We start from the raw sequence: 17,275 nt of genomic DNA, 5'->3' as shown, positions 1-17,275 counted from the left end.
GCAACAAATGAAATGTAACACACATGCATGTGCTATTTATATACGAAGTTCAAATGCCAGGGCCCAGACTGACTCCAGCTACAAAAGCTGAGGCTGCTGAACACTCCTGGGCTGAGATATAGTTTAGGGGATTTTGTTGGGGCGGAGTTTGTTCCCGTTCTTTTTTGTATCTTTGTTTTAGATCTGATTATGACTTACGTGGAAATCATTCAGTTTGGTTGTGTACTTTTTGGTGTTTTATTTAGTGTTTATGACAACCTTGGTTATGTATAAAATGTGTTTTTTGGGGGGACTATTGGGTTGTTGTTTTTATTTTTATTATATATTTTGTGGTTTTATATGTTGATTTTATTCTGTGAACTGCTCTGAGACCCCCGGGTATAGGGCTGTATAAAGATTCAATCAAGTAATTTTAAAAAATGTTGTAAGCAGCCTTGAGCATGGTTTTAAGGCGGCATACAAATGAAAGGATGTAAAGGTATGTCCATTCCTCTGCAAAATGCAACAAATGCTTTCGCATCCCAGGACTTCCACAGCAGGCTGGTGAATGCAGGTAACCTTCCCTTCGGTTGTAACATATTGAGAGGCTGCCATACAATTTAGGTCTAGTTCTCGCCTGCATTTCCTGTGCATGGGAAACGGAAAAATAGCACATCAAAGAACCAGGAGCCAACCTTCTGCTTTTCTATCATTATTCATACAAACCAACACACAAATGCCAGGAAAAATATTATAATATAATATAATATAATATAATATAATATAATATAATATAATATAATATAATATAATATAATATAATATAATATAATATAATATAATATAATATAATATAATTATTATTAATTAATATTATAATTATTAATTCCAATCACGTGAGCCCCCAACTTGTAGGATGGCTACCTAGTCACGAGAACTAAGCAGCATGCAATCTCTGTCAGGTAAACACCACGACGGAGGAGTCCCAACTCCCATCTCCTCCTCACGGGAAGCGTGGGAAGATGGAGGCATCATGGCGCCTCCAGCAGTCTCTTCTCTCCTCAAGAGCGTCATTCCAACTACGTTCCTCGCTGCCACGCGCCTGCGCCGAATTATACAGCGGGGCGGGGGGCGGAGCGAACTCAAGCAGCAGTTGGGCAGCAGCTGGACGGCGCGAGCCAATGAGAGGGCGCCTGTGTCGCCGCGCGGCCTACCCACCGCACCGCCTCAGTACCGTCGCCTGGCGCCTTCAGCCGACGCCTCCGCCCCGCCCGCTCCCGCGAGCGCCACAGTCTCCGGCATCTCTCTGGCTTGTGAGAGCAGCCGCCATTGTAGCGCCTCTCTCTCCGTCGCCGTTGTTTTCTCCCGGGTAGGTACTTTGCCGTTTCTTCAGCCCCCCCCCGCTTCCTTCTCCTCCTCCCCCACCTCGACCGCCCAGTTTAATAGGGTAACGGACAGGGACGTCTTTTCACCTCATGTGTGAAAAGCTCGGCTCGCCTCCCCGCCCCCTTTTTTTTTTAACGCACCACAGTAGCCTTTTGTCCCCTCCCCCTTTCCGTTCACATAGCGTTTTGCGCGCGCTCGGTTCCCTTCCCCCGTTCTCTGCGCGCGCGCACAGCTCCTCTTGTCTGTCGGCTCTCTCCCTCCCCCACTGATACCTCCCCCTTCATTGCAAACCGCTTGTTGCTGGCAGACTTGTACGTGCACACGATCAAACGGTTTCTCCCCCCCCCCGCCCCGCCCGTGTTCAACTGTGCTTGCCGTCGGCCCTAAGCTCTCAACGTTTATGCGCAGTATCACAGTATCGTTGCTGTTTCCTAAAGGCTGGACTATGAGGCTCAGTTATTTGGGATTAGGAGTAATTCCTGCCTAGGGGTTAACGGGCCCCATTAGGTGTTGGGGACCACCTGCATCAGGAGAGCCACAGGTACCCACCCCAACCTTGGTGTAAGGCCAACATCGACTTGGATTTTTTTTGCCTAACTGCAGCAGTGGGATGCACATTTCAAGACATGTTTTACAATGGTACCTCAGGTTAAGTACTTAATTCGTTCCGGAGGTCCGTACTTAACCTGAAACTGTTCTTAACCTGAAGCATCACTTTAGCTAATGAGGCCTCCCGCTGCTGCTGCACCGCTGGAGCACGATTTCTGTTCTCATCCTGAAGCAAAGTTCTTAACCTGAAGCACTATTTCTGGGTTAGCGGAGTCTGTAACCTGAAGCGTATGTAACCTGAAGCGTATGTAACCCAAGGTACTACTGTATTCTGTTGGTGCAAATACCATTGCTTAAATAGTCTCATGGAAAGCATATTATACAGTGGTACCTCGGGTTACTGATGGCAGAAAGTGAGGAGGAATTAAAGAACCTTTTAATGAGGGTGAAAGAGCAGAGTGCAAAATATGGTCTGAAGCTCAACATCAAAAAAACTAAGATCATGGCCACTGGTCCCATCACCTCCTGGCAAATAGAAGGGGAAGAAATGGAGGCAGTGAGAGATTTTACTTTCTTGGGCTCCACGATCACTGCAGATGGTGACAGCAGTCACAAAATTAAAAGACGGCTGCTCCTTGGGAGAAAGGCGATGGCAAACCTAGACAGAATCATTAAAAGCAGAGACATCACCTTACCAACAAAGGTACGTGTAGTTAAAGCCATGGTTTTCCAAGTAGTGATGTATGGAAGTGAGAGCTGGACCATAAAGAAGGCTGATCGCTGAAGAATTGATGCTTTTGAATTATGGTGCTGGAGGAGACTCTTGACAGTCCCATGGACCGCAAGAAGATCAAACGTATCCATTCTTAAGGAAATCAGCCCTGAGTGCTCACTGGACGGACAGATCGTGAAGCTGAGGCTCCAATACTTTGGCCACCTCATGAGAAGAGAAGACTCCCTGGAAAAGACCCTGATGCTGGGAAAGATGGAGGGCACAAGGAGAAGGGGACGACAGAGAACGAGATGGTTGGACAGTGTTCTCGAAGCTACAAACATGAGTCTGACCAAACTGCGGGAGGTAGTGGAAGATAGGAGTGCCTGGCGTGCTCTGGTCCATGGGGTCACGAAGAGTCGGACACTACTAAACGACTAAACAACAGCAACAACCTCAGGTTACGGGGACGCGGGTGGTGCTGTGGGTTAAACCACAGAGTCTAGGACTTGCTGATCAGAAGGTCGGTGGTTCAAATCCCCGCGACGGGGTGAGCTCCCATTGCTCGGTCCCTGCTCCTGCCAACCTAGCAGTTCGAAAGCACGTCAAATTGCAAGTAGATAAATGCTGGCCACATGACCCGGAAGCTGTACACCGGCTCCCTCGCCCAGCAAAGCGAGATGAGCGCCGTAACCCCAGAGTCGGCCACGACTGGACCTAATGGTCAGGGGTCCCTTTACCTTTACCTTACCTTGGGTTACAGACGCTTCAGGTTACACACTCCACTAACCCAGAAATAGTAGCTCGGGTTAAGAACTTTGCTTCAGGATGAGAACAGAAATCGTGCTGTGGCGGCGTAGTGGCAGCGGGAGGTCCCGTTAGCTAAAGTGATACCTCAGGTTAAGAACGGTTTCAGGTTAAGAACGGACCTCCAGAACGAATTAAGTTCTTAACCCAAGGTACAACTGTACTGCCATTTTATTAAGGTGGTTCTCTTTGCTGTTTCCAAAGGCTGGAAGCAGTTAATTCAACAAATAACCAAACAGATAGTTTGTATACACTGAATGGTTTGGCTGATGCTTGTTCATCTGTTGAGGACAGATCAAAACTTTAAAAAGAAAGTTCTTAAGTTGCATTGTGATTTCTGATGTGACATGTTTGCCTGTGGAGATGTGATGTTCTGAAACCAGGACCAGGAACGCTGGAAATTAGGCGGAGAGAATGGTGGAATAGAGGGTAGGGTAGGAAGAGTAGAATTCATTTTTCAGCATGAGGTGACTCTTGAAAGGGGTTGGCTTTGGTGCATTCAGTAATGACAGCATGTACTAGGCTACCATTTGGCATACCATTCATCTAATCCTATTAAATATTCCTAGTGTGGTGCCCTGATTCTTATAGTAAATATGTGGTGTTCTTAGATGAGGGGAGATTTCATCCCAGTCAGTTAGTACAAAATCTTATGTTTAGTTGTTACATGTGCTTTGTTTTTAACCGTAACTTCCCAAACCATTTTTATTTTCCTGATGTATCATGAAGTACTAGTACTGCTATGGGCAAACAGACACAGATCATAGAATTGTAGAGTTGGGAGGTACCCCAAGGGTCATCTAGTCCAGCCCCCTGCAGCAATCCTGCCCACAGCTGTCCCTGGGTGGGCACGAACCACCAACCTTCTGGTTAACAGCCAAATGCACTGACCCATTGTGCCACAGGAGGAACATTATATTAATGTTAGTATTTCATATTATTATTATTAATTAAATTTGTATACCACCCTATACCCCCAGGTCTCAGGGCAGCTACAACATAAAATCACAATATAAAAACTCAAAATACATAATAAAAATAAATATTTAAAAACATTGTAATAAATACTACTGTTTATTTAAAGCAAATAGTACAATCATTTCACTTTATGATTCTGAGACTTGGACTGATTCTGAGACTTAACCTTTAATTTTTCCTAACACATGTTTCTAATATAAAATTATAGGGTCAGAATCCCTAATATACATTTTATAAAGGGGTTCAGATTCTTGGTTTTGAGTGACATTATGTTTATTAGAACCCAACTCTGTGAAACTAGATCTTTCAATATGGGGTCTTTTTATTTGGTTGTTCTATTCTCAGCTGTGGAAGTTCATTTCAAGAGACCAACCTGTGCTGAGACATAAAGATACTTTAAAGCCCAACATCAAAACATTATTATTAACTTTAATAATGTAATAATAAAGCTTGTAGGATAGAAAATTCAGTCTAGCACCTTGTAGTATTCGACTTGTTTAACATTTTACATGCTGCCTCTCCAAATGTTTGAAGTGGCTAGTGACAGTCATAAAAACAATCAAAATAAAATTCTGTAATTAAAAAAAAACCAAGGCACTGGTAAAAATAACTACCAGTAGAATCACTTCCAGAGGTCACCCAAGCGTGATATACTTTGCACTTCTTTCTAAAGCAAGTCTCAATTTCCTAAGGGTCATATCTGTAGGTAAGCAGTGATGTGTACAGAATCTCCAGGAGAAGAGATATATTGTGATCTGTGGTCCTCACTAATAAATATGTTTGCAGTGTATGCACCTGCCAGTCTTAAGAAAACTCAATTGTGGCTTCACACCTATCTGTCATCAAGAAAACAGTATTTTATATTTAAATATTTAATAGTTTGTATTTATGCATCATTTCCCCTTAGTGTTCAGTGTGCTTCAGATGCGTTATCTCAGTAGTCCTTAACAATCCTGTGAGGCAAGCCAGTGCTATGGCTTTAAAAGAGGATCAATGGCTACTAGCCATGATGGCTGTGCTCTGCTTCCACAGTCAGAGGCAATAATTCTTCTGAATACCCATTGTTGGAACTGGCATAAGGAGAGAGTGCTCTTGTGCTTGGGTCCTGCTTTGGGGTTTCCCACAGGCATCTGGTTGGCCACTGTGAGAACAGGATGCTGAACTAGATGTGTCAATGGCCTGATCCAGTGGGCTCCTCTTATGTTCTCACGTACCCCAATTTGCAGATGGTGGGCTGAGAAATAAAAAATACCCAGCGAGTCTGGGCTTATTTGAGATTTTAACTGGAGGCTTCTATTTCACAGATTATTTTCCTGCTACACTATACAGTGGTACCTCGGGTTACATACGCTTCAGGTTACAGACTCCGTTAACCCAGAAATAGTACCTCGGGTTAAGAACTTTGCTTCAGGATGAGAACAGAAATTGTGATTCAGGATGAGAACAGACAGCAGCGGGAGGCCCCATTAGCTAAAGTGGTGCTTCAGGTTAAGAACAGACCTCTGGAACAAATTAAGTACTTAACCCAAGGTACCACTGTACTAGCTTCCGGAAAGATATGGAGTCAGTGTGCTTCTACATTGCTAATAGTTTCAGTGTCAAATATTTTAATATTCTAAATACTCTGTGCAGTATATGGTACCTTGAGAAATGGCATTAAGGTTGCATCCTGGGGTGTCCCATGTAGCAGTGAACATGGAAATCAAAAGTTTTGGTTAGTTTTTATTTTTGATGAAATAGTAAATGAAGGTTACTGTGACCCCATGGCTTAGCATGAATGAAAAAATATGCAGGTTCCTAGGGGGAAGATTGCAGTCACTGTGCTCCATGCTACCTCCAGAACAAATTCATTCTTTGACATAGCATTGCATCTGAACCTGGGCTTATGGTTTGCCTTGCTCTAGCTGTGACTAAGACCCCTCCACCGCAGCTGTCTATGCTATATGCATAAGTTTTTGGGGAAGCACTGGATGGAGTGTGTGGCATTGGGAGTGGGACTTATCTGTGTGGCTCATTTCCTTGCTTCCGTGTTGCTGTACATGGGAGATAGTAACACCTGCAAAGAGCTATAAGTTTAACCCTTTTAAGAGTGAATGTTACTGGCACATAGCAAAATATTCATAATAAAAATTATTTTTCCATACCTTACAACTGTGGCCTACATTACTATGTAATGACCCTTGTGGGTTTTGACTGGTTTAGTTGGTATACAGAATGAGGAAGAATACAGCATAATTTAATAGTGAAATCAGGAAGATCAGCTCACTTCAAGCCAAATTCACAACCCATATATTTGCTAGCTCCATTCCATTGGAATTTGCCTGTAGGATTTAAATAAAAGGGTCTGGAACTAGCAGGATATTCTCTGCAGATTGTGTGTTTTGTTAGGCTTTCTGCAACAGAAAGAACCATCTGGAATTGGTAAACAGATTAAATTGCCATCAGCAACTGCTGATGGTTTTGTAAACAATGAAGAGATTTATATTCAGAAGTATTTGTACATAGGGTGATTTCCCTCCGAAGTGGAAGATTGTGATATACAGCTTAACAAGATTAGATGATTTGATTTTTCTTAGGAGATATAATTATTCAGCTGAGTGTTCATTTAGTTAATTTTACTTTAATAAGAACAAACTTTTCTGTATGTTATGTGCTAACTTTTTAACTTTTATTTCAGGAATACTGGAGCTTACAGTCTGAAACATGTGTAGTGTTATGCAAGTTGACAATAGAAAAATGGACATGTTGAAGATCCTGCGTAAAACAACAGAGCGCTTGGAATGTGATCACTGCAGTTTCAGAGGGTCTGACTATGAAAACATACAGATTCATATGGGTACTATCCACCCCGAGTTTTGTGATGAAATGGATGCTGCAGGACTGGGGAAACTTATATTTTACCAGAAAAGTGCAAAGTTATTCCACTGCCACAAATGTTTTTTTACCAGCAAAATGTATTGCAATGTTTATTATCACATCACAGCACACCATGCAATGCCTGACAAATGGAAAGAAGAGCAAAAAGATTTGTTAGCAACAGGTGCAGAAACTGTAAAGAAACCTCTGTTTTTGGAACCTCAGAAGTCTTCTCCGCCTCCTGAGTCACTGAAACCCACTGTTTCTCCCGAATCTCAGAAGCTGGCTCCCTCTGAAGCCCTCAAGCCTGACGTTGGGTTACCTTCTAAGATACCAAAGTCCATCTCAGTTGTATCCATGGAGCAACCAAAGGTTGCTCCAGTTGCATCCGCAGAGCCACAGAAACCCATCTCTGTTGCATCATCAGAGCTGCCAAAACCTATTCCAGTGGTGTCATCAGAGCCATCGAAACCAGTCCCTTTTGTGGCTCCAGAGCCCCTGAAACCCACTCCAGTGGAGTCCTCAGATGTATCAAAACCTGTATCTGCTATCTCCCCTGAGCCACAGAAACCTGGCACAGTCACATACGTTGAGCCACAAAAACCCTTCTCTAATGTACACCCAGAACTGCATGTATCTATCTCAGAGTCAGAGAAGCCTGCACCACTTGTTTCTCTAGAACCACAAAAACCGCTACAACTTGTATCCCCAGAACCTCAGAAGTCTGCTGTGCCTGCATCTCCACATGTGGCTGCATCTGAACCACAGAAATTTGCTCCGGCTGTGTCTCCCGAGCCTCGCAGGCATTCTCCGGCTGTGTCTCCTGAACCTCGCAGGCACTCTCCAGCTGTGTCTCCTGAGCCTCGCAAGCACTCTCCTGCTGTGTCTCCTGAACCTCGCAGGCACTCTCCAGCAGTGTCTCCTGAGCCCCGCAGGCACTCTCCAGCTGTGTCTCCTGAGCTAAAGAAATCTACATCGGCTATATCCTCAGAAACTCGCAGGCATATTCCTCCGATGCGGAGGCCTGCTTCAGCGCTTTCCCCTGAACTAAGAAAACCTGAACCACCAATACCAGATCACTGGAGGTCTGCTCCTAGTATTGCTCCAGAGCCCTGGAGGCCTGCTCCTAATATTTCCCACGAACAACAGAAGTCTTCTATTACTGTGTCACCTTGGTCCCCGAAACCTCCCACTTCTATGTCAATGGAGTCTAGGAGGCCTGCCTCAGAACCTCGAAGACCAGGTTCTATGATGTCCCCAGAGCCTCAGAAGTTTGTGCCAGAGCCTTGGAAATCTACCTCCTTGCCTGAGTCTCAGAAATCTAGTCTTGTTTCCTCAGAGCCCTGGAAACCCATTTCTTCTGTTTATCCTGAAGGCTGGAAACCTGTCTTGTCTCCTGACACATGGAGGTCATCACCAGCAGTACCACCCTCTGCACATCCCATGCCAACAGAGCTTAGAAAGTCTGGTCCCCCAATGTCACCTGATCTTTGGAAACCTTCATTCTTTCCTGAACAACGTAAGCCAGCTCCTGTGTCTCCTGACCCTTGGAAATTCCCTTCTGACTCTCGGAAGTCTCCTTTCTTTTCAGACACTCAGAAGCCTGCTCCTTTTGTTTCTTCTGAGTTCCAAAAACGTGCTTTGTTTTCCGAACCCCGAAAACGGGCACTTTTTCCAGAGTCTAAGAAATCTGTTCCTCCTCCTTCTGCTGATGTTCAAAAACGTCCATTCTTCCATGAAACTCACATGTCTTTTCCTGAAGTCCAAAAACATGCCCTGTTTTCTGAACCTCACAGACCACCTCCTGTTTCACCTGAGGCCCAAAAGCATGCCTTCTTCCAAGAGCCCCAGAAACATGTTGCAGTTTCTCCTGAAGTTGCAGAGCATGTTCCCTTTGGAGAACCTCAGAAACCAGCTGTTCTTACTCATGAAGCGCTGAAGGCTTCTTCAGTTTCTCCCGAAATTCAGAAACATGCAAGCTTCACTGACCCACAGAAGGCACTTCCTGGTTCCCCTGAGAAACAACGGCAAGGTTTCTTTGCTGAGCCTTCAAAAGGTTCTCTTCCACTTGAGCTCCAAAAACCAACTCCTATGTCTTCTGATCCAAAGCAGAACTTTGGTTCTGATGTCCACAGACCACTGGAAACAGGCAGAGAAGTTCACAAAACTGCTGTCTCTGACTTCGGTCAGTCTGCTGCACCCATTTTTTCAGAATTGCAGGTACATTCCGAATCTGGTAAAGATTTCTTCACTGAGCAGCCAGAAGGTGAGAATCCATTCAGTGGTCTGTTAGCTCCAAAGGAGCAGCTTATACAAGCCAAGGAAGCTACAGAAAAAGTATTATTTTCTTGCCCAAAGAAGAAACCGAAGAAGGAAAATCAGGAAACAGTGAATATAGACCTAAATAACAGTGGGAGTGGAAATAATGAAATGGATACCTCTGAAGTTAAGGAGCAGGAATCAAACAGTGATCAAGAACAGTTTGATCCAGAAACTTCTGACCTCAATAAAGACACTAAAATTGATTTAGCTAGTCCCACTCAGCCTCAGTGTGTGCTGCAGTTTACTGAAGAAAAGGAAGCTTTTATCTCGGAAGAAGAAATAGCAAAATATATGAAGCGTGGCAAAGGCAAATATTATTGCAAAATTTGTTGCTGCCGGGCTATGAAAAAAGGTGCTGTTTTGCATCATTTGGTTAACAAGCATAATGTTCACAGTCCGTACAAGTGTGACATATGTGGAAAGGCATTTCTCTTGGAATCTCACCTTAAAAACCATGTTGCTGCTCATGGTCAGAGCTTGCTTAAATGTCCACGTTGCAGTTTTGAATCAAACTTTCCTAGAGGCTTTAAGAAGCATCTAACCCATTGCCAAAGTCGTCATAATGAAGAGGCCAATAAAAAACAGATGGATACCATAACTGAGCCCCCTACTCAGAGTGAAGAGGCCAATAAGGTGCCAGTTGATGGCACCGAACCATTGAACGAATCACTTATGGAATCACTTACTGAACCACAGACTTGATCATATTTATTTGGAAGTTGAAGAATCTCCAAAAATGTTAGCTTGTGGTCAGTAATGCGGTTGAACTGTCTTATGCAAGTATATCAGCATGTCACAATAAACATGATGGCCACAATTAAATGCAAAATTAAGTGCACTTAACTCATTTATTTGAATGGGCCCTAGTTTGCTTAACTGTGCTATATTGTAGCCATTAGTTTGCAGAAATAGTTAACACCGAACTACCAAAGTAATAGGTCTGTACTGGATTATATGGAGTGCTGTTTTTAAAACAAAAAATGGAGATTAAGTCATGGACAGAGCAGTCAATGGGTTATTACAAATTCTCTGGCAACAGAATTATCAGATTCTTAGCCCTGACAATACTTCGCTACCCAGAGCAGAAGGTTGGAGGTGGTGAGAGACAGAAGCAGAGCTCAGAGGTGGTGTACATCTCCCTCCACCCTACATCCTGGGTATGCATCCAGGGAATGTGGGCTTTTGATTCCCTGATCCACATGCCCCCCCAAACAGCTCCTTTTTGCCCTCTCCACTGCAACAGTAGCAGTCCTTTCAATGGTAGCTGGAAGGGCGCTCCTAAGGACAGACGACTTTGCCTGCAAGAGGGAGACAGCTGCAGAATCCTCTGACTCCTGTGATTGTTGAATATTTGTGATCATCTTTTCCATCTCACAAGGTGTCCAGCATGCTCCTCTGCATGCTCCGCTCTGCGCAGCATTGTCAAGCCTTTTGTGGAGTCAATCACCGATGCAATAAACTCACTTCACACCCACGGTACAGGCAGCAAGGTTTAGTTCCGGTTTACAGCTTAATGATTTTGTACTTCATTAACCCATGCATCAGTTGCTAGCATGCTGCATCTGGAGATGGTTCTCCCCTTCGCGGCAGGACAAAGAGCAGAGAGAAAAAATGAACAAACTCAACCCTTTCAGTCTTATCTAGGCCCAGAGACACACTGCGCATGAACATTACCTCGTGCTTCTGACCCTGAAGCCATCTGCTTCTATATTGTTTACATTATCCTGTGTAGATACAGAATGACTACTAGTTTTAGTTTCACATATACAAACACCCCCCTCAGTCCTTATCGGAACTAGAGCATACACAAAAAACTTATACAGTACAGTGGTACTTCAGGTTACAGACTCCGCTAACCCAGAAATAGCACCTCGGGTTAAGAACTTTGTTTCAGGATGAGAACAGAAAGCGTGCTCCAGCGGCGTGGCAGCAGCAGGAGGCCCCATTAGCTAAAGTGGTGCTTCAGGTTAAGAACAGTTTCAGGTTAGGAACGGACCTCCGGAACAAATGAGGTACTTAACTCGAGGTACCACTGTATGCTTATTCAGACTCAATTGCAAACACATTTATCATGTTTCTGAAACTTGAAAGCCTTGGTTATGCCATCAGCAATATTCTCACTGGGGCAATATTTCAGTTTCACTAGACCTTGTGAGACATGATCACAAACACTTTGAAATTTAATTTTAATATGTTTTTTTCTGTTCTTAAATTGTCCAGATTCTGCTAGCTACACCTTGCTTGCACTTTCCAAACCCTCCCAACATAATAGGTTTTCACTATGATTTACTAAATTACTAAAATAAGGAGCTGGAATAGCAGAAATGCGGCAATTCGCCCACTCAGTTAACTCTCCAAATCCAGTTTTTTATTTGAAATATATTGAATAGCTCAATATTTAGTGTAAACATCACAAAACTGAAATTGTTTTAAATTGTGCATGGAATAGTATAGTAGTTTGTCTTGAATCATAAGTAGTGATCATTTTTATAAGTATTGCAAGGAAAAATCAGTGTTTGCACCTCAATAAATTTGCTTGTTTAGATTTTTTAAGTAGTTGTGCTTCTGCTCTCACTCTATTTGAAGTGCAGATTAATGTGTGTGAAATAGCTGGAGTAATGTCAGATGTATTGGACATATATATGCTGTCTTGTATTATTGTTCTTTATAATTTGGGGAATGTGTTTTAAGCATTGTTTTCTATTCTAACAATAAAAATAATCTCTGCATTGAAATTGTTAAATTGTATGTATTAGGTAATGTTTCATCAGCTTTTATTACTTCAGATATTTATTACTGGAATTAGTACAGATTTCTGTGCATTCTCTAATGCAGGTAAGTGATAGCATTTACAATCTAAATAATATTTTTTTAAAGAAAATTAAATGGTAATCTATACAAATCTCTTGTGATTCAAATTCAACACCACATGTGGTTACATCATACATGATCTGCTTGTTCTACATGAGAAATGGATTTAGATGTCAACAAAATTGTGTAGGAAGTGGCAGCCGTGCCATTCAGTTGGTAGATAAATTGGTTCAGTCTTTCCCAGTCCACAGTACTACTTATGTTCATGACCCATAGCAATTGAAATTTGGAGGCTCTATTCTTTTGTCGTTTGGGATGTGAAGGTGTCATATCTCATCCTTCATCCTTTTATTTTACCAGAAGTGAAATGAAGTCCAAAGATACTGTTCTGCTGATTCAGCTTCTTGGATAAGCAGAGCATAGTAACTCTTAAAGAACCTATGTATTATGGCACTGGATAGATTTTTACATTTTTATTAAAACTTTTGTTGTTGATGATGTAACTTCTGGTTGACACTTCTTGCTTTATCATGCAAGGTGTAATAAAATAGAAAAGTTCCAAAGGCATCAATATAATTCAGCCCAATGTAAGCATTGTTAAATATTACTGGTATAATTTTTTTTTAAGTGTGCCAACATGAAGTGGGAATTATCTTTACAGTGCATGGACACGATCCCATGATTTGTATGTACATAGTAGGAGAATTTGGATCGCCTGAGATTTCTTTGAAGCTCTCATTACAGCTTTTTGCTCTGCAGAAGAGACAAGCTGGTTGCTTAAATTGCAACCTGAGTTTTCAGAGGTGCAATAGAAGCAGCTGTAGGTGAAACGTTCACCTGTATTTGAAAATAAGTTGTTTCATCTGAAGCTTTGCTTAAAAAATTGCGGCTGTCTCCTGCCATAAAACTTGCATGTAGAACTATAAAAATAATTGGAGGTGCCCATGCCAAGCATACTCTAGTCAAGATGTAGAAGAATTAAACTGAATCTGAAAGTAATTTAGCTAAGTGAGAAATGAAAACATGGTCTGTGTACCAACATATTTACACAGCTTGAATTCCCCAAAGGTTAATGTGATCCTTTTTATAAGAATAGCACCTAATCTGCATTTTGTTTTCATCATAGATTAGTTTTTCTGAAGTATGTAAGGACATGTGCCCTTGGGAAAAGTAAAAATTCAGGTCTGGATTTTTCCATTACTATGATTTGAACAGATGTAAGTGAATTATATTGTATTAATAGTATGTAGAAGTTGGATGTTCCATGGCAGGAAAATGTGTACAGATAAATATTTATTATTTTGGCATTTATGCCCTGCTATAATAGCTTTTTTTCCTAAACACACACAGCTCTCTTACAAAACAAAAAGAAGAGCATCACTTCATAAAATGTAACTTATTAGCAAAACTTGGAGGCTGTGTGCATGGATCGGATTACATTTTGACACTTTGTGGTTACATTTGCCAGCTCTATCTTTCAGGAAGCTCAGTGGATTGAATTTGGGTATTCCATGACCTAACTAACCACTGCTAGGTGAAAACATGATATGTTAATTTATTAGTATTTCCTTTGCATTAACTGGACTGGCGCTTTGCTAATAATGTCTAATAATCTTTTCCATACCCCGCAACACATTTTATGACGGGAATCTATAACATTTTGTACGATATGAAATGTTGATGCAGGGACAGAACAAAAGTTATTTTTTTTAAAAAAAACAGAATTTCTAGCCTGCCCTTGTGCGTATCTATTACTCAGGGCAGCTGTCAACAATTAAATTCACAGTGTCATGAAACAATATCAAACAATATTATGCAACAGAGGTAGGCAGAATAAAAACAGATAAAAACATCCGGGCCAGGCAAAAACCTGCTGGAATAAATATTGAACTATTGAGCAGAAGATGGTTAAAGAGAAGCTGCATAGACATTGTTATCACAGACACATATCTTCCTTCATAGGTGAGACATAGAGATGAGCCTTTCCACATCTTGGGCAGCAAAGCAGAGTAGTGGCGAAGGATGTAGCAAATTCTGGATCCAAACCCTTTAGGGCTTTAAAGGTAATTAGAAGCACTTAATTGTGCCTCCAACGAAATAACCTGGATATGATACTCTGCTTGTGTTGTCCTTTAGGACAGTGGCTAAGTTCAGCTGCTAGATGGCAGCAGTATTTAGCCTTTAGCTTGCATTGGAGTTGATCTACTGCTTCCTAACTTTTTTTTCTTTTTAACAAAACTAGGAAGATGTTGATCTATTGTTGCTAGTGGAAGACAAGGCAGACCATAATGTACATGCAAGACACATGTACATGTATTACTTGATCACATTTGTATCAGAAGCATCGTGTATGAAGTGATATGCAAGTTCTGTCTGTGGTGTTTGATCCCTAATGGCTCCTTGACACATACAAAGCCACAATTTGCTGCAGTCATTGAATGTGCATGTGTCAGGTAGCCCTGGCAACCGTGGCAAACAGCATGCTCACACGTTAACTCTTAGACAAAAAAAAAATTCTCACAGTTCTGTCAGTGGCATCTTTTCCTAGGCCTTTATAGGGTTTGCTCAGACCCTGTTTTTTTTAAAATGTTTTGACAGGGCAATCTCTAAAATTCAAGCTACTTCCCCATTACTTTTTATTTTAAAAGCTGCGCTCTCCTGAGCCAGGTGTTTCTCTTTTTAATATATCTCTATGAGCCATCTACCATTTCCACTGATGAGAAGACATAATTATGTCTCAAGTGTGTTCCCTTTTAAAATGGCAAAAAAAGGACTTTGATTATCTAGACTTTTTCTAGCCTGCCTATGTTAAAAGGTAAGGTCCAGTCATGACCGACTCTGGGGTTGCGGCGCTCATCTCACTTTATTGGCCAAGGGAGCTGGCGTACAGCTTCCGGGTCATGTGGCCAGCATGACTAAGCCGCTTCTGGTGAATCAGAGCAGCGCACGGAAACGCCGTTTACCTTCCCGCCGGAGCGGTACCTATTTATCTACTTGCACTTTGACGTGCTTTCAAACTGCTAGGTTGGCAGGAGCAGGGACCGAGCAACGGGAGCTCACCCCGTCACGGGGATTCGAACTGCCGACCTTCTGATCAGCAAGTCCTAGGCTCTGTGGTTTAACCCACAGCGCCTCCCGCGTCCCATCCTGCCTATCTTAAAAGCCTGCAAAAACTTTATCAATGAGCTATTTGAGCAGCCTTTTGCTTCTTAGGCACTACTGTTAACATCACTCAATACATTTTTAGAACTATTCATACAACACAGCATTTTTCTTATAATTGCCATTTAAATTATTTTATCTTACGTGCAGAAGCTAAAATAGTGAATATTTTGCCAGAACGTGGGAGTCTCTTGCAAAGGAATTTCTAGGCAGGCGATGCCAGAGCACTTAAGAATGTTCAGCTGTGGCAGTGGACACATATTTGCTTGTAACAGCATTATCTAAAGGGGTCAGAACAATCTGACTTCATTTTTATGGTCCAGCAAAGTCCTTTTAAACAATGAGAAAACATGGGATGTTTGGACTTTTCTGTTCCTAAGCAAGGCCAATCTCTTCAACCATCTTCCACTTTCAGCCCACAATCTAGGATTTAAAAGTGCTGATGGAAAGGCAAAAACTGATACCAGTATTTCTCATTCTTTTTCTGAATATATTTAGATGCAATTTAGGTGTAGAATGAATCTGGCTCACAGCATTCCATCATATTCTTAGTGCGACCAAGAAATGACACGGGATGGAACTTTACATGTAGGGAAATGCTACAGTTACTTGGGTCACCAGGGACAACAATGGCTCCTGCTCCATTTGTGAGTGCACCTCTATTTTTCACAGTGTAAATAATGCTTTGAATTCATTCAAAAGCCAAGTGCTTCTAAAGTCAAAGTCTAGCCAGGTCTGCTTTTAGGATTGCTGAAATGGCAGTAATGGGTTCTCGGAGTGTATGTGTGTGTACATGTAGTACCATACATACATTCTCAGTGCAAAGAAATGGACTGCATTTAACTGGGTATCAGAACAAGCCCTCTGCCCACTCATCCTAATGAAGTGTATTTTGCTATTGATGTTTTTTTTAAAAAGCTGTTTCACTAATGATACATGTTCTAACCTGATGATGAATGTTCACTGTCTTCCTTCACACATGCTATCCTTCCTGCTTTGGTACAACTTCATCCTTCTGGGACAAGGAAAGAATGATGGTATATAGGGCACTGAATGGAATGTCAGCTATAAAGGGATGGTATATTTTCTTGTGTGCCTCCTGGAACCATACTGTCAGCATCTATTCCTTGGCAGAGATTATGGCTGGATCATAAACCACAATTGGTCTGGCTGTTGGTTGTAGCAACTGCTAAAGGCACAGGGATTTAACCAATAAAGGACTTATGTTTGTGCAACAAGGAGATCCTCTACCTCTCCTCTCCCTGCACACCCTCCTTAGCCACCTCCATCTATACTGGAGTTTTCTCCACCAGAGCAGATTTGGGTTGGAGGCAGGGAGACTTAAGTCCCATTGCACAGGCAAAAGCCCCTGCACTGACAGCATGACATTGCAGTGTCCTAAACTTCGATATACCTGCCTAGCCATCTAAAACATCCTGGCTTTTGCTTTCTGATTATAGCAAAGTGTTAATTCACCATAACCATCTCATATCAACAGCCTCTCAACCATATTGTCTATCCCTGTGTTGTTCAATAACTGCTTGAAAATAAATCCTGAAATCTGTGCATGGAGATTGTTGACAGGGTCTGTATGTTCTCTTTTTAAAAAGCATAAAATAGTTTAATTAGGTATGCTGTTTATTGGCTGTAGGCCTTTGTCAGCTAAAAGTTTTAAACTTAAAACGAGAAATCGCTGGATAGTCATTTCAAATT

General features: G+C 42.1%; 2 protein-coding genes across 6 annotated transcripts in view; both read left to right on the top strand.

Moving 5' to 3' along the window:
* Window positions 1-7,114: 7,114 nt before the first annotated feature.
* On the top strand, window positions 7,115-10,427 carry CHAMP1 (chromosome alignment maintaining phosphoprotein 1). Its single transcript, XM_053384304.1, has one exon. It carries the CDS (start codon window positions 7,115-7,117, stop codon window positions 10,289-10,291), a length of 3,177 nt encoding a protein of 1,058 aa, XP_053240279.1. The 3' UTR covers window positions 10,292-10,427.
* Window positions 10,428-14,365: 3,938 nt separating this feature from the next.
* The window catches only part of SEPTIN10 (septin 10), an 88,293-nt gene continuing 85,383 nt past the window's right edge, over window positions 14,366-17,275 (top strand). Inside the window, exons 1-2 of one of the 5 annotated variants that reach the window (XM_053384317.1) lie at window positions 14,366-14,463; window positions 16,061-16,209. In XM_053384317.1, the coding sequence (XP_053240292.1) occupies window positions 16,159-16,209 (51 nt within the window). In that variant the 5' untranslated portion in view covers window positions 14,366-14,463; window positions 16,061-16,158. Of the gene's footprint in view, window positions 14,464-15,855; window positions 16,210-17,275 lie in introns of those variants that run through there. The other 4 variants (XM_053384318.1, XM_053384319.1, XR_008329925.1 and 1 more) reach the window with 4 other exon arrangements.

This window comes from Podarcis raffonei, chromosome 4 (assembly GCF_027172205.1).
Source record: "Podarcis raffonei isolate rPodRaf1 chromosome 4, rPodRaf1.pri, whole genome shotgun sequence".
NCBI classification, from domain to species: Eukaryota; Metazoa; Chordata; class Lepidosauria; order Squamata; family Lacertidae; genus Podarcis; species Podarcis raffonei.
The sequence above is the reverse complement of the archived record's forward strand: the minus strand, read 5'-3'. Positions and strand labels throughout refer to the sequence as shown.